This window comes from Podarcis erhardii, assembly GCF_964252035.2.
Source record: "Podarcis erhardii genome assembly, chromosome: 13".
NCBI classification, from domain to species: Eukaryota; Metazoa; Chordata; class Lepidosauria; order Squamata; family Lacertidae; genus Podarcis; species Podarcis erhardii.
This window is the reverse complement of record NC_138502.1, coordinates 51,533,805-51,560,904: the sequence shown is the minus strand read 5'-3', so window position 1 is coordinate 51,560,904 and position 27,100 is coordinate 51,533,805. Positions and strand designations below refer to the sequence as shown.

Genomic DNA, 27,100 nt, shown 5'->3' with positions numbered 1-27,100 from the left:
CTCGATGGCCCTTGTGGTCTCTTCCAACTCTATGATTCTATGATTCTATGAATGATTTGACCTTCTTGGCTTCTCAACTGCCTTTTTAACCAAGCCCCTCATTCTGGGGAAGTTTACTCTTTTGAAACCAGCTGTGACTGTGGTGGATTTCCTTCACAATTGGCTATTTACAGGTATACTTTATTTAACAGCACTCTGATCACTGCTCCCACCTGGCTCAACTAAGCTTACATCTCACACCAGGTCTGGATGCCATTTATCTCCATTTTTCTGCTCTTCTCCTCTCTCTCTCTCTCTCTGTCTCTCTCTCTCTCTCTTTTTCTCAACTCTCTCTTCCTCTCTGCCCAGTGGGCTGCTGGGCAAGGAAGAGATCACTCTTGTCACAGGGCTGAACTGTTTGCTTGCAAAGGGCTTTTGATATTTGGCCATGGGCCACAGATTGCTAACAGTGTATTTGTTTTCGATGGATTGCTCCTTTTCTTTCAAAACACCTATGTCCAAGGGCATAGGGTTATTCTAGAATAGCTGGGTTCTTTGAGGGAATGAACTTTTGGTTTTGGATTCCATCACCCTTAAAATATGTGATCTAAAGTTCATAATAACCCATACGGGCAAAATATTAGTACCTATCTTCTCCTTTTTTTAACTTCCAGAGTTCAGTGGATTGTGTAAGAATGTTTAAGAAAGATGAGCAAAATAAAACAAAGTTTGTGTTCCAGCAACCATAAACTGGCATAATTGAAAGGATTTGTGTTTACTTTAAGCACCAAGAGGGGTCCACTGAGACTTGCGCAAATGGTGCTTATGTTGAGGCACACCTGGATTCCTTATGTAAATGCACTGTATACAAAGTGCTGCTGTGAACAGCTGCCACATTATCTATGGGCTGTAATGTGAACCATGTAGAGCTGTGCTGCTCTAGGATCTCATTTCTTACTGTAAATAATTAAGACTTGCATCTAGAAAAGCTGAGTTGTGCCCTTGCATGTGCGTGACTAGGAGGAGGTGGGGACAAAGGAGGGGAGGATACAACCTAACAGGTCTTCTGAATGCATTAAATTAGTCAGATGGAAACTAAATGTGATCACAGGCATCCATTTACAGTAAGGAAATTCAACACAAGCATTGTTTGCATAAGCCCTAAGACTGGAAGCACTCACTTGGCAAGTCTAGGCTTCTAGAAATTCCAGGCTAATATATTTACTTACTTTATTCTTATTATAGCCAAAGTGCAGATTTAAAAGATACCTGGTGCAGCAACACAAATCGCAGCCATATTCTTCATTGATAAGATAGCAAGCCACGTGAAATCCATACCTGTGCCTTCTCCAATGATGGAAAACCCCTTGTTTTAATTGGACGTCCACAAAACCCAACACAAAGGAGCATGCCGGGAGCTACACAGTGCACACGAGTCTAATAGTTTGCTGCACAGTATGGATTTTGTTAATCAATTACCTACTTTAAATCAGAAGAAGAAGGTTGCAATCCTAGGCACAGGGAACAAGTCACATTATAATAATTGGCGTTTTCTTGCAAATAAGCATGAATAGGATTGTACTGCAAGCATGCTACAGCTTTCACAAGTGTTGGTAGCGATGGTCAAATATCTTCAATTTTATTTAATTTGTTGAATATATGTAGTCAAATTCAGGGGGGGAAACAAATGCCTAAATGTGTACCACTCATTGCCAGAACACTGGAAGTGAAGAGCCAAACTAGGTAGAATATGCATGTATATTTTCTCTTCCTTACCTCTGCAAGTAAATAAAGATTTAGGGACAAAATATATATGCATGTATCTTTGCACACCAGCCCTTTTTCCACTCAAAAGCTTTTCTCTAGAGGACTGCAAAGCAGCAATTGGTGAGCAATTTCAAGTTTAAAAAAGGAGATTCTGACTAAACACCAGGAAGAACTTTCTGACAGTAAGAGCTGTTTGACAGAGGAATGGACTCCCTCAGAAGGTGGTGGACTCTCCTTCCCTGGAGTGGGACTCAGCTGTGGGAAGCCTGAGGAAGCATTTTTCACCTTGAGCCTGTCCAAAAAAGCAAGCCCTGCTATGGACCAGCAAACAGCTAGAAGATGAGGAGAGGACAGAGGGTGAAGAAGTTGTTGTGTGCGAAGGAAGACAATTTCCTCATCCTTTGGACCTCCTGGGAAACTCAACAAGCCTGCTACACCTGGAACTGGGTGTGGAGAGTGCAGCTGAATGGGTCACAGCTGTGGGCAGCTTGAGAGGCTGAACCCTGTGCAAGGCCATCTGATGACCTCCCTGCTTGGAGATGGAGGCATGAGGCTCTGGCAGAGTCCTAGAACCCTCCTACCTCCTTCCCAAAGCCTGGTAAGCACTTGCCCAGCTTTGGGAAGGAGAAAGGACTCTTTTCTTTCTTCTATCTTTCTTTGGCGACCCCTCATAGCCAAGTAAGATTGTCTTCCATAAACACAGTTTTAACAATGAGTCCGTAAGTGACTGTGGAGGCCAATTCTGGATCCACACATCCTTGCACAGTGGGGACATTGGTTTCCGGGCGGGAGCTGATCACGGTGTGGATTTGCCAAGTGTGCCTTCCTCCTAGCACGTTTCTCCCTCCTCACGCTTACCTGGCTTTGAGAAGGCACCTTCCTCAGCTGCCCTAAATCTGCCCCTGGCCTGAGGAAGGACCATCCACCTTGGACCTGACAATAAAAAGTAAGCCAAGAACAACAGACTACAGTGATGTCTGCTGTTTTGTTTCCAGACACCCTTCTCATAGCAATAAGCCTGAGAGGGTGTGTCAGAAAGAAATTGAATTGATATTGGTTTATGTAGGTTACTAACTTTGTATTAAAGTCACATTTCTATATGTAACTGTGTATTTTTGTAATATTTTAAGTTATCTGTTGTTGTTTCAGTTTTTTTTTGTGCACCACTTAATAGATTTTTTAAAATTTACTAAGTAGTATAGAAATCAAATATTCGAATAATTAAATTGGAGATTTTTATGCAGAGGTTGGATGGCCATCTGCCATGGATGCTTTAGTTGAAATTTCTGCATTGCAGGGGGTTGGACCAAATGACCCTCAAGGTCCCTTCCAATTCTACAATTCTATGGTTCTTTGAATTTTGAGCAGGCCAGAAGAATCTGCTCCCACCCAACAACCCATCACTGCCGTTATCCTACAGCTGCCTTTCTTCTAAAAGGTATAGAAAAAATTACACACAACTGCATGCAGCCTGTACTGTACTTGGATCCTGTGTGTGCTGTCCAGCTAAAGTTGCACACTTTTAAGTCCCAGATTCACAGAGCTATCCTACGTATTTTTATTTGGAAGTACCGTATTTTTCGCCCCATAGGACGCACTTTTTCCCCTCCAAAAATGAAGGGGGAATGTGTGTGCGTCCTATGGGGCGAATGCAGGCTTTCGCTGAAGCCTGGAGAGCGAGAGGGGTCGGTGCGCACCAACCCCTCTCGCTCTCCAGGCTTTGCGGAGAGTTTCCTGCATGCCGAAGGCTGGGCGCGCTGAGCTCAGCCTTGCGGAGAGTTTCCTGCATGCCGAAGGCTGGGCGCGCTGAGCTCAGCGCGCCCAGACTTTGCGCAGCTCTCTGCAAGGCGCGGGAGCCCGGCGCTGGGCTCCCACGGCTTGTGAAGAGTTGCCTGTTCTGGGGGCTGGGGTCGGGGGAAGCTCGGGCACCTGGGGGGGAAATAGTTTTTTTTCCCTTTATTCCCCCCCCCCCAAAAAAAAACTAGGTGCGCCTTATGAGACGGTGCGAAAAATACGGTAAGTCCTACTGAGTTCCATGGGACTTGCTCCCAAGGAAGCATTTTAGGTTTGCAGGCAAATAGAACACAATGGGCAGAAATTTCCGAAGCTTGGAAATATTCTTCTACTGGCACTGTTGAGAGTCATGAGGAACAGATGCTGCTGCTCCCAACTCCTACATGGTCATTTCTGTCCAAAGGGCTGATCAAACTGACCTCCTATCTATCTATCTATCTATCTATCTATCTATCTATCTATCTATTGAAGGAGGAGCTGCTGTTGCTGTTGCTGCTACTACTACTACATCATCAGTATCATAGCCAAATTATTTCATCAAGCAACTTTCCCTGTGTGTAACACCAAAAGCAGCTCAGCAGCTACTCAGGGCACAGAAACTGTATCACATTTCTAACCAACAGCGGTGTTGGAAAGGCTTACAAACTACAGAATCACAAAGAAGAGGCTATTTCTTTCTATTGTTGTCCTATAATGCAAAAACCAGACCTGAAACTACACTGTTTCAATCCCTAACCTGGACAAGCACATTCAGCTACTCATTCCAGAAAATAAAACCAAAATGAAATATTTTCTGCTTGGTTGCTTCCCAGCATTCTGGCCAGTTTTGCTTAAAGTGCAATTCAATGCAGATTGGGAAGATCCTGTTCAACATGAGGCTGTAAGGCAATATCAATAACAGAAGAACAAGAATATTCAAATGAATGTTGCCTGGATTTCCCCCCTGCAGAGCCAACAGAAGTTTTGGTGGGAGATCAGAAAAGAGTGGTATCATGGAGAACAGCCTTCCTTCCTCACTGCCCCTGCTCTGCAAAAGATTCAGTCCCCAGTGCCTAACATAGAATCATAGAATCATAGAGTTGGAAGAGACCACAAGGGCCATCGAGTCCAACCCCCTGCCAAGCAGGAAACACCATCAGAGCACTCCTGACATATGGTTGTCAAGCCTCTGCTTAAAGACCTCCAAAGAAGGAGACACCACCACACTCCTTGGCAGCAAATTCCACTGCCAAGGAGTGTGGTGGACATACAAGGGGGTGGGAAGGACATGGCGGGACCCTGCCCTACAGCTCCTGCATGATGTCTAATTTCACACAAGACCCATCCCTTGGAGCTGCTTCCCATGTTGTGTCTGCCACAGCTACACTGAAGTTGTTCTGGTGTTTCCCACAACAAATGCATAAAGAGTGAAGGGCAGTGTTGCATTTCTGAACACTCGGGGGTAAACTAAACATGTCCACGGTGGGTTTTTACGGGCATCCGTTTGCCCACTGCATGCTAAGCGCTTCCTGTGAGAAACACCAGCAAGGCTGTGGCGAAGCCAATTGACAGAAAGTGAAAGGGAGGTTCTGGAAAGTGGGGCACTCCCTCAGGAAGCCTGAGATCCCAGCTGCAATTTTCTGTATTTCACAGGATAACCAGCACCAGAGTGAAAACTTGGTACAGAATTTGTCAGCAACACATTATCCGCTGAAAACCAATGTATTACACCTCCAGGGCTCTTTAAAGGTGTATTCATTGCTCAATAAAATATGCAAGGGGATACAGTCAGCATGCACAATTAAAGGATCTTCCTCCCTACCTTCTCTCTTTCCCACACACAAATGCACACCAAACAAACTCCATACTCACGTGCTGAGAGTAATAGCTTGCCTCATTCTTTTGCCTATCCTTACTAATCTGATGTTTTAAAAAATGTATATAAACCCTGTTGTCTCTTTGGCTACCAATACAATGAACTGGTGTAGTGCTTTGGTTTGAAATATGAATTAGGAGATAGGAATACCTGGCTCAAATCTCAGCTCTGCCATTAACTTTCTTGGTGACTATAGGCTCAGTCTTTCCCCACTCCCATCTAAGGAAGAGTAATGCTGACCCATCTTGCAGGGTTATTGCACATAAGACAAGACATGTGGAAAATACTAGGTGTTGTTATTATGCTATACATTCATTCATTCATTTTCCTTGCTGTATTTCATATAATCATAGAATTGTAAAGTTGGAAGGAACCACGAGGGTCATCTAGTCCAACCTACTGCAATGCAGGAATCTTTTTGCCCAACATGGGGCTTGAACCCATGACCTTGAGTTTAAGAGTCTCACGCTCTACTGACTGAGCTATCTGTATCCCACTTTTTTCTCCAAGGAGCTCAAAGGTGCTGGGTTAGGCTGAGTGACTGGCCCAAGGTCACCCAGTGAGCTTCATGGCCAAGTGGGGGATTTTAACCCTGGCCTCCCAGGTCCCAGCACGACACCCTAAGTTATTGTAATAGAGGTCAAGAAATGCAGCCGTCTGCCCATGTTATATTTCACCAACTTCCCAAACCCCAGGGCCAATTCACACTTCAAAATCAAGCACAAAAAGAGACACAAGATCTACCCACCCTGGAAGAAGGGCAGATGAAAGTAATGGACTACATGGAATTGGCGGAAATGACTGGCAGAATCCGAGACCAGGGAGAAGAGTCGGTGGAAGAAGATTGGAAAAAATTTAAAGACTATTTGCAGAAATATTGTAAAATTAATGAAAGTTAAAATGATGTTGGATTAAAACTAAGTGGTTTTAGCAATAAGGTTAGAATGAATTCACAAAAATAGATTGATAACAGATGAAAATATAAAGTTACAATGTGTTAAGATATTGGATTAAGACTAAAACAAAGAGGGAAAGGATTTGCTGAACTAAATATGTGAATTGGAATACAGAAAAGGGAGGTGTGAGGGGGTCAGGGAAATAAGTAAAAGAAGTATAAGTTATGAAAAGATGGACTTGTTTTTAATTGTTTGTTTTTCCTATTTGGTATTCTGTAATTTGTTTTTTCTATTTCTGTAATTCTGTACCTTTTTATTTATTTATTTATTTTTTCTTTTGACATCTATTTTGTAATCCATTTATTCTTCTAAAACCTCAATAAATATATTATAAAAACAAAAAACAAAATCAAGCACAAAAAGTATGAGACTTTAAGATGGCAAAATACGCACATTGAATCAGCCCCTACTTGTGCTTATTGGAGGAATCCTTGGTCATTAAACACACCTGCACTAGACATGTGTGCCACTGAAACCTAGCTACCTTTTTTGTCCCTTGACTGAAAAATAAAATAAAATGCAAATTGGCCTTCCATATTCACATGGAAAATGCCCAGGTGGGAGGAAGCAGCCCATGGAAAGCAGCTAGTCTGCAGCTGGAACTTATGAAACCCTAACACCACTGCAGCAAAGATTCACAATTAAATGTGGAATTTTATAATCCAGGGAACATCATTACAAACTGCTCAGATGTTAATAATTCTACTCACAGGGAAATCCTAACTGCTAGGCTTAAAAAGAAACCTGAGCAATGCGCCCAGAGGCATGAGACACTGAGACGTTTTCCTACATAACCCCCATTGACACAATTATTTGTGTCATCTTATACCTCTTTTAAATGTGTTTTGGGGAGGGGGTAATTGATTTGTTTTTTGTTCTTGCTATTATCATGTATTGGATGCTTCTATATTGTATTTTTATGTTGTGAACAGCCCTGAAATCTGCAGATGCAGGGCTGTATACAAATTTAATAAATTATTATTATTATTATTTGCAGTGCAAAAGGCCAGCTTGACATCAGCAGAGTGAAGTGGCCTGTCTCTGGCAGTTATTTTGGAGTACAAGTAAAGGGCAGCAAATTACCAGCAATTTCATTCATAAGCCCCACCAGGGGTGCATTCCCTCCCCCCCCCCCCCCCGCCGCCTTTGGCACCAGGGCCCATGTCCTGGGCCATCACCAACACCCGCTTGCATGGAGCAGCCAGGTCAGACCACTGGTCCATCTAGCCCAATGTTGTCTGGTCACTGGTCTTGCTGGTGTTTTCAGGCAGGGACTTTTTCAGTCCAGCTGCACTGGATCCTTTCAGCTGGTGCTGGGCGGGGGGGGGGGGGACGGGACCTGAACCTTCTATAGGCAAAAAGCTTGCTCTCTTCCTCCTCCTCCTCTCTCCTACTGCCTGAGCTCCTTTTACCAAGCCCACTACAGTTGCACGGTCCGCCTCTCCTTCTCTCTATCTGCCACATTGCGCTCTTTCTTCCCCACCTTTTACAGGAGAGCAATGCCCTTCAGTGCCTAATGGGGTCGGCCAAAGATGCTTCACGGAGCAGAAAGAGCACTTTTCATTCATTGCAAAACAGCTACATATATGGAACATGGCAGGAGCCTGAAGCATCTCTGGTCTGGGGGATGTGAAGCTGGCAAGCCGGCCAAGGAGCAGCACCGATCTGCCCAGCCGCTCTTCCAGGAGCGCGCTGCAGGCACCGGAGAGAAAAGCAAGACGCCCTGCGGAGCAATCCCCGGGCAGGGACAGAATGCTATCTTCCAGATTCTCCAGCGATGGAGAAAAAAGTATTCAGAAAGTTAAGGAGCACCAATTCAGCTGGAGAACAGTCAACCCTCCTGTCTGAGGCACCCATTCGCCAAGGCGGAGCACAAAAGGAGTGGCGGGAGGGGGGACGGGGGGGGGGAAGGCATAGAAGAGGCTGGCCCACTCACAAATCTTGGCCACGCTGGCGACGAAGATCCACAGGACGATGATGTAGGGCGCCTGCACGTGGTGCCACTTGAAGGTGACGATCTGGAAGCCCTCGCTTGGGTGCTCCGGCGGCGCCTCTTCCATCCCCGCGGCGGCGGGCAGCAGCAGCAGCAGCAGCAGCGAGCCCAGCGGGAGAAGCCCCCAAGGCGGCAGCGGCCTCATCCTGGCCGGAGCCATCCGCGGGGCAGAGACCTTCCGGGCGGCGGGCGGCGAGGGCAGCAGGAGCGGCGAGCGCACAGCGTCTGCCCCAGCGCGCACGGCCGGCAGGGATCGGCCACGCCGCCGCCGCCGCCGCCTTTATGCGGTGCCCCCCGCCCCCGAGGGGAGGAGCCTCCTCGGCCGAGCCCTCGAGGGCTCTTCCCCGGCCCGGGGCGCCGGGGCGCGGGGCTTGGCCCCCTGGGGCCCGCAGCCATCCGGAGGATCGCTGCTGGCCCCTTCCTTCCTCGGGGAGGGAAGCCGGGGAGCCGGGCTCCGGTCCCCCCAGCAGGGAAACCGAACCACCGTCGGAAGCGCGCTCGTCCCGCGCGCCGGGTTCCGCCCGCGCTGCTCGCCGCTCTGCGTCTTCCTCGCGGCCGAGCCCCAGCCCGGTGCCCGCCTTCTTCCCGAGGAGCAAGCGGGAGTCCGCGGCCGCCGGACTGGGGTCCCGATCCCTGGGAGGCCGGGCGAGCCGGGCCCCCGGGGAAAGCTGCGCGCCCAGCCCATTTGCGCGCCTCGCCCGCCCACCTTCCCGGCCAGGCCACTCGGCGTGGGAGTTCAAACGTCTCCCCGGAGGGATAAGGGAGCGAGCGTGGAAGACGATCGCGGCAGGAAGGGAGAGGCTTCTCGGGTTAGCAAAAGGGGCTGTGGAACTGGCGATTCTTGCAGCAAGCTTCAAAATAAAGTTTGAATTGCGCAGCTAGTTCAGACTTCTGGCGTGGGGACGACTGCAAGGATTTGATTCCCTCCCCCGGCTCATGTCAGATGCCGGCGACGTCTGGGAGGAGGAACGGAAGGGCCCCTACCTGCAATGAGCCCACCACACGTAAAAAAAAACAAAATAGTGCATTCTTTGGCACGTGTCAGAAAAAAGGTGAAGAATTTTCCCAGGACAGGGAAGTTTGGGTCTCTCAGTCTTGCACATCTCTTTATGTAATGCACTCATGGCAACCCTTGTAGCTTGTGCGCTTCTGCCTGAAGGCAGCCTTTCTCCAGACAAGACTCTGGCTGGTGGGTATTGTGGTCCCAAGCAGCTGGGTGGCGGCAGGTTGGGGACTTCTGCCTCAAGGCATGGCACATTTCCTGGCAGAAGTGAAGCATGCCTTTGCTCCTGCCATCTCAGGGCAACCAAGGCGTTATCTTAATATCATTCAGGAACTAGTATTACATCTCAGGTTTTACTCCTCTCTTTTCAATGTTTTTAAAATCCTGCGAGTTATCTTGGTGCTATGGGAGCTGGCCAGAGAAGGTCACCTCTCCCCACAGCAGGACTAAACGTCAGGAAAGTGGGTCACTGTGGCACAGTGGGAAGCCACAGCAGGGCTTCTCCCTGGGCTTCTCCTGGTGAAGTGGGAAGCAGTGCTGCCGGGTCTCTCATGCTTCCAAGGTAATGATGCTTCAACCCAGCCTAAGTGGTGGAGAAAATAAAACGTCAGAACCTAAGAAGAGCCTCCTGGCTCAGGCTAAGTACCCACCAAGTCCAGCATCTTGTTCTCACAGTGGCCAACCTGATGCAGTGGCGTAGCGTGGGTTGTCAGCACCCGGGGCAAGGCAAGTAATTTGCGCCCCCTAACCCGTGGATTTGCGCCCCCAACCCTAACCCCCAGATGTTGCGCCCGGTGCAGCCGGCCCCCCCTGCACCCCCCACGCTACGCCACTGATCAGATGCCCCAGTGGGAAGCCACAAGCAGGACCCAAACGCAAGAGGAACTTTCCCCCCTGCAGTTTCCAGCAACTGGGATTCAGAAGCATGTTTAGTGACTACACTGTGCATCTGACATACCCATATTGCAGAGGCTGCTGGTATGCAGTTCTCCAATGACACGCGAGAGCCAGTGTGGTGTAGTGGTTAAGAGCGGTGGACTCGTAATCTGGGGAACCGGGTTCGCGGCTCCGCTCCTCCACATGCAGCTGCTGGGTGACCTTGGGCCAGTCACACTTCTCTGAAGTCTCTCAGCCCCACTCACCTCACAGAGTGTTTGTCGTGGGGGAGGAAGGGAAAGGAGAATGTTAGCCGCTTTGAGACTCCTGAAGGGGAATGATAAAGTGGGATATCAAATCCAAACTCTTCTTCTGCATCTTCTATGGCATGGGTAGGCAAACTAAGGCTTGGGGGCCAGATCCGGCCCAATCACCTTCTAAATCCAATAACGACAGTTCAGGAATCAGCGTGTTTTTACATGAGTAGAATATGTCCTTTTATTTAAAATGCATCTCTGGGTTATTTATGGGGCATAGGAATTCATTCATTCCCCCCTCCCCCCCCAAAAAAGTCCAGCTCCCCACAAGGTCTGAGGGACAGTGGACCAGCCCCCTGCTGAAAAAGTTTGCTGACCCCTGTTCTATGGCATTGCAGGGGGAGCTGGGAACACATCTTTTAGTCCAGGCACTACTTCACTGTGCCAGGTTATAAAGTCAGTGACTTGTTAGAGTTGCAGGTTACTTTTTTCACCAGGAAGGAAGAAAGGGAGCGGGAAGGAAAGCCAACAGTTCCCAATGTGATTATACTGAATCATTGTCCTCCTGATGGTTTGTCATGCCAGAATTAACAATCCTAGCTCTCCAAAGTACTGGAGCAGAGGTCCCCCAATGATGGTCTGTGAGCTTTGTTCAGGTGGTCCGTTGCATGTCTGTCAATTTGTGGTTGAAGACGGTGGGGGGGGCTGGCATATCCATCATATTAAATTGTTGTTCACTGCTTTGTGATATTTTAGTTGGTCCTAAGAAAGGTATTGCCTTACTGTGGCTTTTGGCTTTTTCCTTGTTTATGAGGCACATTGAGAATCTAATTTTACCGAGGATTATCTGTGTTGCTTCCTGCCTCATGTGTGACCATGAGGTTATTATTTTTTAATGCTATCATAAAATGTACATTATTTTAAAAGGTAAATGGATCCCTGAAAGTTAAGTCCAGTCACAAACAACTCTGGGGTGTGGTGCTCATCTCGCTTTACTGGCTGAGGGAGCTGGCGTTTGTCCGCTCCGCCAACAGTTTTTCCAGGTCATGTGACCAGCATAACTAAGCCGCTTCTGGTGAACCAGAGCAGCGCACAGAAACGCCATTTACCTTCCCGCCGGAGTGGTACGTATTGATCTACTTGCACTTTGACGTGCTTTCGAACTGCTAGGTTGGCAGGAGCAGGGACCGAACAACGGGGGCTCACCCCATCGCGGGGATTCAAACTGCTGACCTTTTGATCGGCAAGCCCAAGGCTCAGTGGTTTAGTTAAACACAAACTGGTGTCTGCCATTCTGAGGATATGGATTTCAAAACCACCAGGGTATGGCAAAAATGCCAGGAATAAAATGCTATTGTCACCTGGTAATAAACTACCACAACATTTTATGCTTCAGTTATGAAATAGACACTGTGATTCAGGAAGAGAATAATGCCTCTGAACATTGCCACTAACTCCAGGAAAATTTATACAACCAGGACCCTCAAATGGTAGCACCTTTCCTGGAATCTACCACTTTGGTTGTAGATTTGATAGATGGGGTGCAAGCTCATTTATTTGCTTGTCTAAAATAATATCTATCCTGATCCCTAAGAGAAATCAGAGTAATGTATACTAAAAATGAAAAACAATATATAAACATGCAAGGGAAAGCAACAAAACCCACAGTAGCCAAATTATCTACGAGTATTCAAAAGCTTGATTTAAAAGTTACGCCAAGGAACCCTACAGATTTCCAGGAGGGACACCCCAGAAAAGGCCCTCTCCTACCTTGTCACCTCATGAACACCTGTGAAGGGACAGAGAGAAGAGCACCCATGAAAGGGCTCAGTTCTTGGCCAGGATTATATGGGCAATCTGGTCTCAAGCTGTTTAGGTCAAACCCAAGTCTATGTCCTTGTAGGGAAAGAAAAAAAGGACTCCTACACACATATACGTGGTGTTATAGATTTGGGGGACCCCCCCTAAACCTTAGAAATTAATAAACTGTAGGATTTTGATTGCGCATTGAAGGGAAGATTGCAGGACAGCAGGAAAATACAGGCTAAACTTGTTTCCAAGCCAGACCCTCACCTGGGATAGTGGCATTAACAGGACAAAAGGGGTGGATGGCCCATCTAAGAGGAATGGGGCCTGGGCAGGCAGAGGTTGCCATGGTGTTTGAGGTGTGTTTGAGGTGTCAGGGGAAAAGCTACTTTAGAGCAAGGCGTGGGGAACAAGTCCCCCTGAAATGACCATGCTGTAGGAGCTGAACTCCCTCCATGGAGACTAAAGGTGTAAATATGTAAATAAAACATACTTCTAAAATCCATGACAGTCTCTGTTGTGTCTTCAGTTCTCCAAAGGAGCATAAAATCTGGGTGAGCATCTGGAACCCCCTGGCAGAGAGTGGGGGTGGCACTCAACTTTTGTAACAATATAAATGGCATGTGAGGAAGATGGTTGAACCTTCTCTCCTGTCATACTATTTTTGGTTTGTTTTTACATGACAGGTATTTTTATGCAGGAAGAATTCATATGGGCAAACACCTATAGCCTATAGTCATGTGGCTGCACTTTATCACGGTTCTGCTGACTGTGTACACTGGCTCTAACTATAATGTGTGTTACAGCATTAAAACCCCCAGTGACAGTTTTTCTCAGAAATAGGCCCCACTGATTTCAATGGGTCTTACCTCCATGCAAGTCTGCACAGGACTCCAGTCCTAGCCTTGCAGTTGGCAATTACCCTCCTCATAGATTCCTCCCTGGCTACTCATCTTACCTTAATTTAATGAATTGATTTTAAACATTTATATACCGCTTTACATTTAACATTTTCAAAGTGGTGTGGAGAAAAATATATAAAGAAAGCAATATATAAGCAGAACAATGAATAACACATAATGCGTGATAACAGATGATCTTCTAAATTTCGTTCTGCACCTCACATTTATTTGATAAGGGAAATGATTTTGCTCATTTTATTACCATGTATCTTGGCTACGTCAGGGAAATTTTTGGAATGTTGTCTGTTAGTGCCCTCAGCATCAAGGCATGCACAACACTTGGCTCTCTTTCCTGAGATGTAGCTTACAACAATTAAAATCAATGGGAGTTGCTATTGATTAAATGGGGCATTCATACCAGTAAAGATAAGTTAATTCACCACGTGAAACAGCTTTGCCTCAGAAACAAGTCATGGAATTATGTGCATGGTGAAAACCTACGTGCACAGGCGTTTTGGGACCAATAATATTAGTTGGTGCATACAGCTGGCTACTGTGGTTACTGTATTACTATGAATTTTATATTGTTGATTTTTATTGACCACTGCCTATGGGACGGCTTCAAGGAGGAGGCCTCCATGCACAGCGATGATCTGAACAGTGTGTGGAGCACAAAGAAAAGAACCCAGTCTGTTGACATGATTTTGCGGCAAATCTTGGGGCTCATCCACATTTCCGTTTGTCCCCTTATTTCTACGCATGGGTTTGAGAGGAGGTTTTGTTGTCCTGGCACTTTCCTCAGGAAAACCTACAGAGCAAACTTCAATCACGTTTTCTGCAAATTGATGTTTGTTCCGATTCAGCAGTAACCAGCAAGTTTTCCTAGGGAAAGTGGCGAGACCAAGTTAAACCTCCCAGGCCTATGACTGGAAGTCACGTAGCAAGCAGAGGTGTGGATGAGCTCAGAGCTGCCTTAGTGCTTCACACACCTTGTGGTGCTGAGGGGCACTATTCAAGTTTGCCTGCTACTTGTTAGCCTGCCTTCCCTCACCTGCTTTTGTCGTTTCACCCCACAGTCAAAATTTAGACTGCAAAGGTAGAACTAAGGCACACGGATGGTGCTCTATATTAGTGTAATAGATACTGAGAACCAGCTTGGTGTTTTTGGAATTGTAGACCTTGCTCCTGTTATGCTAATTACATTTTTACTATTTTCATATTGTATTGTATTGTAATTGTTAATTACAATACTTCCAGTATCTTTATTATGTCCCACTTTGGGGATAATTGTCAAAAAGTGGGAGGCAGATTTGGAAATAAACTCATAAATATATAAAGCCTGGTATGTTAACTACCCAGTAGTCATGGCTTTAAACTGCAGAGAAAATCTGCAATTCTAGGGATACCTTCTGTGGAGACAAGCCCTTCTGGTTTCTGAGTGCAAGGATTTGCACCCTGAACCTTGTAGTAAATTACAAAAAAGTGCAAAACAATCCAATTAAACAATTAACCTTAAATAATCTGATCTTCTAGGCACACATCAGCTTTACAACCAATAAATGCAAAGGATTGCATAAGAAGGTCTTCTCTTTTCACACCAAGAGAAGCTTAGGAGTCCAAAAACAATAATCAAATAATTCTATCACAATAATTTAGCTAAAGTGACCATTTTCTTTACATCGTACATAAATTCAGTTCAATATTCTTGTACCTTGTTAATAGTTTGCATATTATAATCTTTGTTTTAAAATGCAGGCTAGGAGACCCACACACATTCCAGGGATCAATTTCTCCATTTAATCAAGTGAATCAAGGGTCCACCCACATAATAAAGACGTTCACTTGGAAACCTTTGAAAGTTTCCAGGGCTGGGGCCGGCCTGCCTCCAGGGCACACAGGCCAAGAATGCAGACGTGCTTGCTGCCCTATGGAGAGTTCCTGGAGATCCGAGCAATTCAGATATGCTAAGGCACAAAGCCTCGAGGAACACAACAGGCACAACCTGACCCATGGCAGTCTCCCTATCTTGCCAGGTGGGCCAGCTCTTTCTGTCATAGAATCATAGAATCATAGAGTTGGAAGAGACCACAAGGGCCATTGAGTCCAACCCCCTGCCAAGCAGGAAACACCATCAGAGCACTCCTGACATATGGTTGTCAAGCCTCTGCTTAAAGACCTCCAAAGAAGGAGACTCCACCACACTCCTTGGCAGCCAATTCCACTGTCAAACAGCTCTTACTGTCAGGAAGTTCTTCCTAATGTTTAGGTGGAATCTTCTTTCTTGTAGTTTGGAACCATTGCTCCGTGTCCGCTTCTCTGGAGCAGCAGAAAACAACCTTTCTCCCTCCTCTATGTGACATCCTTTTATATATTGGAACATGGCCATCATATCACCCCTTAACCTCCTCTTCTCCAGGCTAAACATGCCCAGCTCCCTTAGCCGTTCCTCATAAGGCATCGTTTCCAGGCCTTTGACCATTTTGGTTGCCCTCCTCTGGACACGTTCCAGTTTGTCAGTGTCCTTCTTGAACTGTGGTGCCCAGAACTGGACACAGTACTCCAGGTGAGGTGAGTACTGTCCTCTGTTGAGGGAGGGAGGCAAGTGAGGATTGCACCTGGGTGACTCTATCGCTCCTCCTCAAGGGAGACCAAAGATACTGTGCTCGCCTGCCTGGATGCTGCTGGCTGTCACCATCATCATCATCATCATTGCTGACAGATTGGAGCTGGTGCAGCAGCCTTGCTTCCACAAGAGGGTGAGGGTGATGCCCACAATCTTTGGGGGCTAGTGCTGGAATCACCTGATTGCAATCACAGTCAGAGTACTATTTGTTACCAGCTTCAGTGACTACAGTATCATAGGAACACTGATCCAGAGCATATTTTCTACAGCCTTTATATTTGCTTACATGTAAGATTGGGTATGTATTTTAGTTGTGCATATTGTATTGTGCATTTTATTTTATATAGACGCAGGTTTCATCGCATTTATATTGTAATTTCAGCTTGTTAAGTCTGGCTGATGAATTGATCAAGATTGGCTGATGAAGCATTGAACAAAACAGATTGGTTATCCGGAAACTCTGTTCCGGTGATATTTGGTGACAGATTATGTATATATCGAACTTTTGAATTATTCTACCGCAACTGGTGAAGAAGATTTAGAGACTTTGGTTGCAATTTCTGATCATCTGTATTAGTCTATTAATAGTCTTTAGTGCCATTGTTATTGGCCATTGTGTTGCGTTATCATTGAATCATAGAATCATAGAGTTGGAAGAGACCACAAGGGCCATTGAGTCCAACCCCCCTGCCAAGCAGGAAACACCATCAGAGCACTCCTGACGTATGGTTGTCAAGCCTCTGCTTAAAGACCTCTAAAGAAGGAGACTCCACCACACTCCTTGGCAGCAAATTCCACTGTCAAACAGCTCTTACTGTCAGGAAGTTCTTCCTAATGTTTAGGTGGAATCTTCTTTCTTGTAGTTTGGATCCATTGCTCTGTGTCTGCTTCTCTGGAGCAGCAGAAAACAACCTTTCTCCCTCCTCTATGTGACATCCTTTTATATATTTGAAAGTTATATTGTTATATTGTTATATTGTTCAGAGTGGGAGAACTAGCAGCTGTGCTTGCACTTCAACATAGGGGTGGGGCAGGATTCGTCCATTCACCATTTGAAAGGTAACTTATGAATACCACACCCTTCAACATTTCTCCAATGAAAAGAGGAACATCCTAAGGAAAAGTGGGATGCTCTGGGATCAGATCAGAAACCAGGACAGCTTCTTTAAATCAGGACATCCCTGGAAAATAGGGACATTTGAAGGGTCTGGAATACTGTAAAACCATCATCATCTTGGCAAAGAATTTCCAAAGGAATCCGCTTCTTCCCATGCCTAGGTTTGCCCTCAAATTCATGCCCTGGCAAAGCACACTATAGTGGACCTCTACACTCTCTTTCTGCTCATAAAAAACAGCTTTAGAGTTATTTACATTTTACAGAACAGAACTTTTGGGCAGTGTGTTTAGCAACATCCTTATACCACATCGGGTTATTTGTCTTATGTAGCCCAATCTTGTCTATCCTGACTGGCAGTGGCCCTCCAAGATCTCAGGCAAATGACCTTTCACAGCCCTTCTAAACAGATCCTTTTTTTAAGGTCAAGGGTGGAGCCAGAGACCTTCTGGAGGCAAAGCATGTCCTCCTCTCTCCCTGACTTTGGGTCCCTTCTGCAACAAACACTTGCTGACCTCTCTGGCCTTAGCCCCCACCACTTGCTCTTTGTTCAACTTCAGTTGGGATGATCAGGCACAGGAAAATTCTGCCCTCACACACCTGGTCTGGGAACTATGAGTTCCAGGGCAAGTGGAGGCAGGATGTCCACCCACTGGGTCCCTGTGCCAGCTGCACCTCCCTATCTAGAAATCCTATCTTAGTCTGTGTTTATTTTATTCATTGTTTTTTCATGTGAAAACCTTTCAAACGTTTTACTCAACACCCTCTCTGGCAACGCACATTGTGCTTTGCTTCCAGAAAGAATAAACGACATGGGAGATCATAGAAATATAACATTAGAAAAGAAAATTCTTTTGAAGAGAACGTAGCATGAGTTTTATCTCAAATAGTAGTGGAAGTAACAATATGCATGAGCTAATTGTATCCTTGCAAATATAAAACTACAAGATCCCCCAAACTGTGCTGTTGTTTCTCTTAAAAAAAGTCTCGGGTTTCCTGCAGCAGACTTCCCTTACACTGTACAATGGAAAAGTTCCCATGAATAGAACAGAAATTAAGAGAGATTCTCACATTTCAGTTTGGGTATGATCCAGTCAATAGTATGCAAGCTTATGGTTCATCCATTTCAGTGATGAACACACTGACTTCAATGAGAAATTTCATAACATGGTTAACTCTGTTATTAAAAGCAATAAGAATACAGTTGCATGTTTTGCTCAGAAGTAAGTGCTAGTGTGTTTAATGGACTTACTCCCTAGTAAGTAAGCATACGAGATGGTTGGACAGTGTTCTCGAAGCTACGAACATGAGTTTGACCAAACTGCAGGAGGCAGTGGAAGACAGGAGTGCCTGGTGTGCTCTGGTCCATGGGGTCACGAAGAGTAGGACACGACTAAACGACTAAACAACAACAAGAAGTAAGCATAGGATTGCATCTCTTTAAAAAAGCTTACCTTCAGTGGAAGTTTGTAGCGGACTAACAGAATAAGGAAATTTATGGATCACTCTGAAATCCATGTGTGCATATATCTTGCTTTTCCATAGAGGAAATGAGGCTACAAATAGCCAGCCTTTCAAGATTTGTACACTAACTAGGTCAGCACAAGTGTCCCCACAACACAAGGGCAGTCACACCTGGCTCACCCTGCCATCTCCCAGGTACTGCCTTCTGTGATGATGCTGGCTTCTTTCTGAGAACGTGCTCAGGATATAGCACCGCAGACTGACCAGGCGCTGCTTCTGAAATAGTCAGAAGCACATCAGCACTCACTGGAGACAGAACCATTTTGGTGAACAGAAAGTCCAGCACTACCTTCCCATCTGGTGCTAAGGAAGCTGAAGAGCATGGCCAACTCAGAAGTAGCAGATCCCTTCACTATATACCAACTGCAGTGGATCCAAACTACTTATACATTGTATAATAACCACCACAGGTTATCTTCTGGTTTATCTGTGAGGGAAATCTTAAATACTTGAAGACTAAGGCAGAAGTTGAACAAATAAGATAGATTCATTTCACAGAACAAGGTGGATAAAACAGGATGTGTCAGGAGATAATGTCAGGAGATAATGTTAACTGTTTTCAGGAAACAGTTAACCTATTAATAATTATCCTAAATCTAATGGATGTTACAGGCTACTAATCACGCACAGCTTCTTTTAAATGTCAGTCACTTAAGTTCAGTTATTACACTTCAGGTAGTTATTACAGGTGTCCAGACTAGATGGAAAATGCTCAGAATTACTTCACTTCAGTTCCTTAAGTTAGTTGCATAGATGTTATAGCTTAATACTTTGGTTCTTAAACAAGGTGGTACTTTCTGTCAGTTACCCTATTCTATCAATGACACTCCTGAGGTATTTTGAATAGTATTACAGATGCAGGGGATCACCACACCTCTCTTAACTGGTCTTGGAGTCTTCTCTTTCTAGAAGATGTCTTCTCTCCTGACTGAAATGAGACCAAAGTAGATGGTATCCTCACAGCTTCTACTGCTCCTGGCTGGATGTCAAACTCAATTTTGAACCAACTCTCTCAGACAAACCCTATCTCCCATCTCAGATCAAGTCCTATCTAACCACTCCCTTGGAAATGGCTCCTTTTATTCTCCCTCCCAAATTGCTGGCTCCACCCACCTCTGACTAGCTGTCTTGGTATCCAATCAGAGAGGGGCTGCAGCCCTCTGGTGGAATTCTGAAGGACTGCATCACCAGCCTCTGCTGTCCATCACAGCTGCCTTGCTTCCTGAGCAAGCCCTCTCCAAGTGGTACAGGCCAAGTTAAGCAGTGCTTCTGAGAAGGCTGTGGAGGTATCAGGAGGCAATGCTGAGGCCTCAGCACTGGGCCCACTGCCAATCCCCAATTTCCCTACCCCTTTTTGCTCTTCCTGCCTGTTCACTTGTCCTCACTTAGCAAGTGAACAGTGAGAGGAGCAAGGAGGAGGAGTTTCCATCCACCTTGCCCTCTCCCACGGTGTGGACAGGGCCCAAGGGGAGAGGACAAATGAAAAGACAGCAGGGACCGCAATGAGGAGGAGATACATCAACACACAAGGAAGGGGTCCATAAGGCACCTTGCACCAAGGTCTTCCAAAACCTGGGATCTGGCCCTGCCAGCAGCAGCACTTCAGTCATCTCAAAGATGGACAACAGAAATGGCACACAGATATTTTTGTCCTCGGGTAAATACACAGCATTTTCAGAACCAGACATTAACACAAATAAAGCAGTTAGACTGCTGTTGAAGCACACTGACCCTGCTTTGGTCGGACATACAGTTTTCCTTGCAAGATCAAGTTCAGGAGAAACCTGCTAGTTTCCATTGCAGAATCCGTGTGCGCATATCAACTGATTGACCCTGGTTACATCACAAAGTTCCCAAGGCAGTTTTTCTAGTTTGAAAACTTATAGTTTAATAGATTTGATTAACTTCCAAGGCCCTGATTTTTTTTTTAAGATGAACCGCCTGCCTGAAGCAAAGATGAAAAGGAAAGTGGATTTGGAAGTACACATTTCATGAGCCAAGCAGAGTCGGAATTCCAACTCAACCTGAAACTGAAAAAAATAAAACTGGCTCCAAGTTAAATGTATGTATGCATGCTTGACCTGTATATTAAGTACAGTTTTTTAAAACATACAAACTACTTTTTAGTTAAAAATGAATAAAAATAGTGCACAGTCATAAATCTCAAATACGGGACATCTAAGCAAATTTTGTTTTTAATTTCAGGAATGATATTTGCCTTCAGAAGCCAAAAATAGGCTAACCTTTTCTTAGTTATGTGGGCGCTTAAAAATAATAATTGGAAGTCATGTGTATATTATCTTTTATCAAAGACAAAGTTGCTTGCTTTCACTTTGCAAGGTGGTGTTAACATTTTAAGCAAACTGGTCTTGGCAAGCTAACAATGACAACAATAAGCCCATTTCTTCTAAAATCATTTCCTTAAACTTCCAGCTTCCTAAATATCAAACAGAGGACAATCCCTACTATGGCTTTCTCATCTGGGGGTCTTTGTAATAATTGGAAGTTTAGGAAGCAAAATGTTGAGACTGACTCTCCAGAGACAGGAGAAGGGAAAGGCAGGGGAATTGTTTACTAGGCAGGGAGATTCATGTAAGCGTAGGAAACTTAACTCCTCGATGCTTTATGGTGCATGGTGGATGATTCTGACTAGGCTCAGGCCACTCACTTAAGGGGAGAACCACCAGTAACTTACTAAAGGTTCTCACTGTCAAAGGACTCCGCCCTACTGCTATCTTTAAGACTCAGAGGTGGAGTCGCCTGCAAATACCTGCATCTCTCTAGGTCAAAGATGGCAAAATCAGGCCAGGGTCCAGCCAGTTCCCTCATGGAGATGAGGTCAAGAACACTACATCGCTTGTTAGTGTGTATCAGGCTTCAGTTGGCTTTAGTCTCCCTGCTGAGACAACTTTCTCCTATACCTAAGAAGAGCTTTATCCAGAGGTGTCCCCTTGGAGGTGAACGGTGCTTTGGGCCTGACTTTGCCTGCCTTTCCTAGGCTTTCCGTGCTTTGAACTAAGTTGCCTGCGGTGACTTGACTTTGCCTACAATGACCAGGCTTAGTCTGTCACAAGTTGACTTTGCTTACGTTGACCAGACATTGCCTGTTTGGACTTGACTTCACAATACTCTACCAGCTTCCTCTGTGGATCTTAAGAATCCATGGAATAAGATAGCTTTACTTCATGTTTTGTGATCACTTGTCCCATGGACCCTATTTCATCTTGGTGAGAAATGAACTTCTCTTTGAAGCATTTACCATTGGTACAGACGCCACCATTATTTCTTTAGTTATTTCCTCCACTCCTGTGCTGTGCTAGAAGGAATGTGGCAAGGCGGTACTCCCAATCCCCTTGCGTCATGCGGCGAAGGGTGTCCTTGGTGGTCCGCACCATGCGTTCTGCTTGGCCATTGGTGGCAGGGTGGAATGGCGCCGAACGGATGTGGCGGATGGCGTTCTGCACTGTGAAGGTTTGAAATTCTCCTGATGTAAATGCAGTCCCGTTGTCTGAGACGAGAGTGTCAGGGAGCCCGTGGGTTGCAAACAGCCTGCGTAGTACCCGGATGGCTGCGGACGTAGAAGTGGACGGTACCAGTGCGACTTCCAGCCATTTGGTGTAGGAGTCCACCACTATGAAGAATGTTTTCCCCTGAAAGGGGCCAGCGAAGTCCACATGCAGGCGTGACCATGGTGCTCGGGCGGACTCCCAGGACTGGACTGGGGCCCTTGGGGGATCTGGGCGGGATTCCTGGCAGGCCTGGCAGTGTTTGACCCAGGCCTCTATCTCTCCGTCGATCCCCGGCCACCACACATAACTCCTGGCAAGGGCCTTCATTCTTACTACCCCTGGGTGTGTCTCGTGTAGGGCTGTGAGGACCCTTTTGCGGAGGGGCTGGGGAACAACGACCCTGCTTCCCCATAACAGGCACCCCTTGTGGGCTGACAGTTCATGTTTGCGGGTTGTGTAGCCGGCGAATTCTGGCCCGGGGCTGCGGCTGGGCCATCCCCTCCACACCCAGTCCAGGACCCGGGAGATGACCCTATCTTTCTTGGAATGGTGTGCAACTTCTTGTGCCTGAATGGGGCGGTCAGGAAGCAGCTCCAGGCTCATAACCTCTTGTGCAGGTGCTGGGTCGGGGCCTGTTTCCGGTAGTGGTAGCCTGCTGAGGGCGTCTGCATGGCCCATCGCCTTTCCAGGGCGGTGAATCAGTGCATACTGGTAGCTGGCAAGGAAAATTGACCACCTGAGGACGCGAGGAGACAGCACTTGGGGGGTCTGCTTTTCGGGGGCAAACAAGCCAAGCAACGGCTTGTGGTCAGTCACCACGGTGAAGGGCCGCCCGTACAAGAAATCATGGAATTTTTTTACTCCCTTCACGATTGCCAGACCCTCCTTGTCGATTTGCGAGTAGTTCCGCTCGGTTTCGTTGAGTGTCTGGGAAAAGTATGCTACCGGTACCTCTCTTCCATCCGGGAGTTGGTGTCCCAGGACAGCGCCGATGCCATAGGGCGAGGCGTCGCATGCTAGCACCACCGGCAGCCTCTCGTCGAAGTGTGCCAAGACCGAGTTTGAGACAAGCAAGTCCTTGACTGCCTGGAATGCGGCCTCCTGGCGCTGGCCCCACACCCAAGGGGCCCGCTTGTCCAGGAGTCTGTGTAGGGGCTCCGCTACCGCCGCCTTGTGGGGAAGGAAGGAATGGTAAAAGTTCAATAATCCCAAGAAGGCCTGAAGTTCAGTCTTGTTCTTGGGCGCTGGGGCATCACAAATGGCCCGTACCTTGTCCCCAGTCGGGTGAACCCCTTCTGCATCCACCATAAATCCCAGAAAGTCCACTTGAGGCACTCCTAGTAGACATTTTTCCCGCTTCACCTTGAGACCCGCCATCTGGAAACGGTGCAGAACAGTGCGGAGGCGGTCCTCAAACTCCTCTGGTGTGGGCCCGGCAATCAACACATCATCAAAGAAGGGGGTGACACCAGGAATCCCTTTAAGGAGAGAGTCCATTAGATTCTGGAATATGCCTGGTGCCACGCTGACCCCGAATTGCAGCCGCTTTACCCTGAACGCTCCTCTGTGCGTCACAATCGTCTGTGCCTCTGCTGTGGCCTCATCTACTGGCAGCTGTTGATATGCTTGGGCCAAGTCCAGCTTGCCAAAAATTTTCGACCCAGCCAGGGTGGCAAGGACATGGCTGACCACTGGCACTGGGTATGCATGGGCCATGAGGGCCTTGTTTATGGTACATTTGTAGTCTGCGCAGATGCGGACCGAACCATTAGGCTTGACGGGTGTGACGATTGGGGTTTCCCAGGGGGCATTAGGCACCGGCTCCAGCACTCCTTGCTCCACGAGTCGGTCCAATTCCTCGTCTATACGGGGTTTCAGGGCGAATGGGACCCGGCGGGCCTTGAGCCTGACTGGTCGTACTGCGGGGTCAAGCTGTAGAGCAATGGGGGGGCCCGTATACTGTCCCAATTTCCCATCGAAAACCCCCGGAAACTCCTTGCATATGGCGTCCACGTCCACTTGTAAGCTCATGTGGTTCACCCCGGTGATGGCTAGTCCCAGTGGTCCAAACCATGCCAACCCCAGTAAGCTAATGTAGGGGCCCTTGACCACAAGCAAGTCCAGTTGCCGCGTCCGCCCTCGGTATTGCACCCTGAAGGTCCCCACCCCCATTGTGGGGACCTTACGTTTCTGGAAGTCCCGGAGGGTGAATGGGGCCGGCCTGAGTTTGGGACCCCCAGTAGGACACAGTTTCCTTAAGGTCCTTGCCGAGATTATGGATAGAGTTGAACCCGTGTCAAGCTCCATGCGGCATGGGGCCCCCTCTATCTGTACCTCTACATAAATTTTCTCTACGTTGGGGTGGGGCAACTGGTATACCTGGAAGTCTGTGAGCTCCGTCGAGTTGCCTTGGTGCGTTGGGCCCCGGGACCTGGGGCTCTTGGATTGGTCATCTGATGCCTGGCTTCGGGTGGGCCGAGCCCGACACACCCGGGCGATGTGTCCCAATTTTCTGCACTGCCTGCACTCTGCGTTGCGGAAACGGCAGGTCCTCCTCTCGTGACTTTCTCCACAGCTTGCGCAGTTCCCTCCTTCTCGTCGAGGCAGCTGTGGTATGTGGGCTGCTTGAGTGCGCTGCTGTACTCGGTGCACCTCCTCCCTGTCGGATCCCGAGTCGTTGGTGAGGTCTTCGTGGTGGACCCTCGGTTGGGACGGCTGGCTCAGCCGTGCCTCTTGCGTCGACCTCTCAGCAGCTTCCGTTGCCAGGGCCTCCTCCAGAGCGACCTGGAACGTTAGGTTCTTCTTAGCGTAGAGGCGTCGTTGCAGCTTCTCATCCTTCAGGCCACCGACGAGGCGGTCACGAAGCATGTTCTCCAGCTCTGAGAAGTTGCAGAACCGGGCAGCTTGGCGGAGAGAGGTCACAAACCCAGTTATGGTTTCCCCAGGGGCTTGCCGCTTTGCGTAGAAGGCATTTCGACAAGCCACCACTGAGGGCTGTGGCGAAAAGTGCCCCTTCAGCTGTTCCATTATTGTTTTGTATGGAACAGTAGCGACGTCTTCAGGCGCAAGGAGAGCCCGGGCGATTTCAAATGTCTCCTCTCCGCAGACGCTGAAGAATATTGCCCTCTTCTTGGCGTCTTCTTCATCGGTGACCCCTTTGGCTTCTAGGAGGAAGGTGAAACGGGAGGCGTACGCTTCCCAGTCTCCAGATGCTGGGTTGAATGGCGAGAAGCTGCTGTCAGTTGCCATTCTGAGTTCCTTGTGTCCCGGAGCTGAAGCCTGGATACACGGTGCGAGGCAGCGGTGCGGCAGGTGGCGGTGCTGCGGTGCTGTGTGTGGCAGTCAGCTCAGCGGGATCCCACCTTCGTCGCCAGTGAAATATACTCAGAGTCGCAAAGTGATTTCATGCTCTTTATTCAGCTCATAGTGGTGAGGAGGAATGAATGAATGTCCCCTCAAAGTATCTGCTTTATATACATTATTTACACAATGGGCTGCACATGATTGGCTAATTCCAGGATTCTACTGTAGGCCAATCAGGTTGTGGATTCACTTCTATCTGGAGCATGATTGGGTGGTTCCTGCTAACCAATCATACTGCTGCATTGTTCTAGGACCAATCAGACTGCTGCATTCTGAATCCTATTGTTCTAGGACCAATCAGACTGCTGCCTTTTGGAGCCTATTGTTCTAGGACCAATCAGACTGCTGCAGTTTGGATCCTATTCAACTCAGTACATAACACAAGCTTCATTTTCACCTTGTATGAATGGGGATTTTGTGGCGTGTTTGTACGCTATGTGGCTGGGCATCCAGTCTTAAAACCATGTCCACAGGATCTCATTTGAGCAGCAGGGTCCCCAAACACATTCTGTTTCTCCAACTATTTTCAGCAAGCCATTCACTATGAACCCCAGACTTCGCTCCTGGTCCATCATTGCCAGTGCATGTGAAATTAAGATTATTATTTTTTGCCCATTAAAAAAAACAGTCTGCAGCAAAAAGCCACCGTCCTTCAGACAGCATGCACAAGATGTAGAAAAGTTATTGACCTTGGAAGGGTTTGCCCAGGTAGAAGAGTGCAGTGCAGGAAGGGTTCAAAAATAGGGCATTTTGCTATCAGGTGTCATACCCAGGTGCACAGGTGTGAGGCATCGCTGCAAGCCAGTGCAAGCTCAGTGAAGTTAAAGGCAAGAAGTTAAAAACCACCACTAGGCGTTTTCTCTCATAATAAGAATTCCCACCTGACGGGACTCATGCACTGCTGCCACTATTCATTCTTAATTGATTTTAGGTGAGGAAATGGATGTAATATTGAGGGTAACTAATGGAAGGAACATGGATTTTGGAGCAAGATCTGGAACACTGGAGTGCAACATTTAATTGTTTTATTGGGTAAATTAATGGAATATTTTATTTTAGTGATATAGATGGGAGGCACATTAATTTATTTGGGGTAAACTTTATGAAGAATTAACTGGATTCATTATGTGAACTTTTACATTCTAGTAATTTAAAAATGGTCATATAAATATGTGTGCAAATTTGCGTGCCGTTTCATTCTCTTTTTTCCAGTGGTGCAGATCCTCTCCTTATGACAATGCATAAATGGCTACTCTACATATAAGGAAGGCCCTAACAAATTATTCAACAGTTTTTCCAGGCTTCTGAGCTCTTCAGCTGAAGCAGATCATCTCCTAAACTAGATTCCTCTTGGTGATTTCTGAACTTCTGAATTTTCAGCTGAATTTAAAATAAAAGGAAAACAGAACTAGCAAAAGAAGAGGAAGAAAGATAGTTAACAATGCAGGTTAAAGTAACAGAAGGGCCATTTTTATTTTGTAACTTTTCGGTAGTTCAGAGTCAGGAACAGGACTTAGTTTCTCTCCACCTGATTAGTGCACTTTGGGTAAGTTTACACATGCACTTGCATTATCATAGAATCATATGACTGTAGAGTTGAAAGGGACCCCGAGGGTCATCTAGTCCAACCCCCTGCAAGGCAGGAATCCTTTGCTCAACAACTGCCAATCATAAATCAAAGATACTTTAAAATGGAGAAATGGGGGAGAGCTGAGGGAAATATTCACTTTCCATAACTCTTTACCAACCCACCCCCACCATATATGACCTACTGAAGTG

The 27,100-nt window shown here is 46.8% G+C and overlaps 1 protein-coding gene across 3 annotated transcripts in view; it reads right to left on the bottom strand.

Annotated features, from left to right (window-relative positions):
- Nucleotides 1-27,100, bottom strand: part of SLC9A3 (solute carrier family 9 member A3) — a gene marked incomplete at its 3' end in the record, with an annotated part of 109,426 nt that overhangs the window by 48,299 nt on the left and 34,027 nt on the right. For 2 of the 3 annotated variants that reach the window (XM_081837217.1, XM_081837218.1), the window contains exon 1: nucleotides 8,288-8,561. The exons of the other annotated variant lie outside the window; for it this stretch is intronic. In XM_081837217.1, coding sequence (XP_081693343.1) covers nucleotides 8,288-8,504 — 217 coding nt within the window. In that variant the 5' untranslated portion in view covers nucleotides 8,505-8,561. Of the gene's footprint in view, nucleotides 1-8,287; nucleotides 8,562-27,100 lie in introns of those variants that run through there. 3 annotated transcript variants of the gene reach the window in all.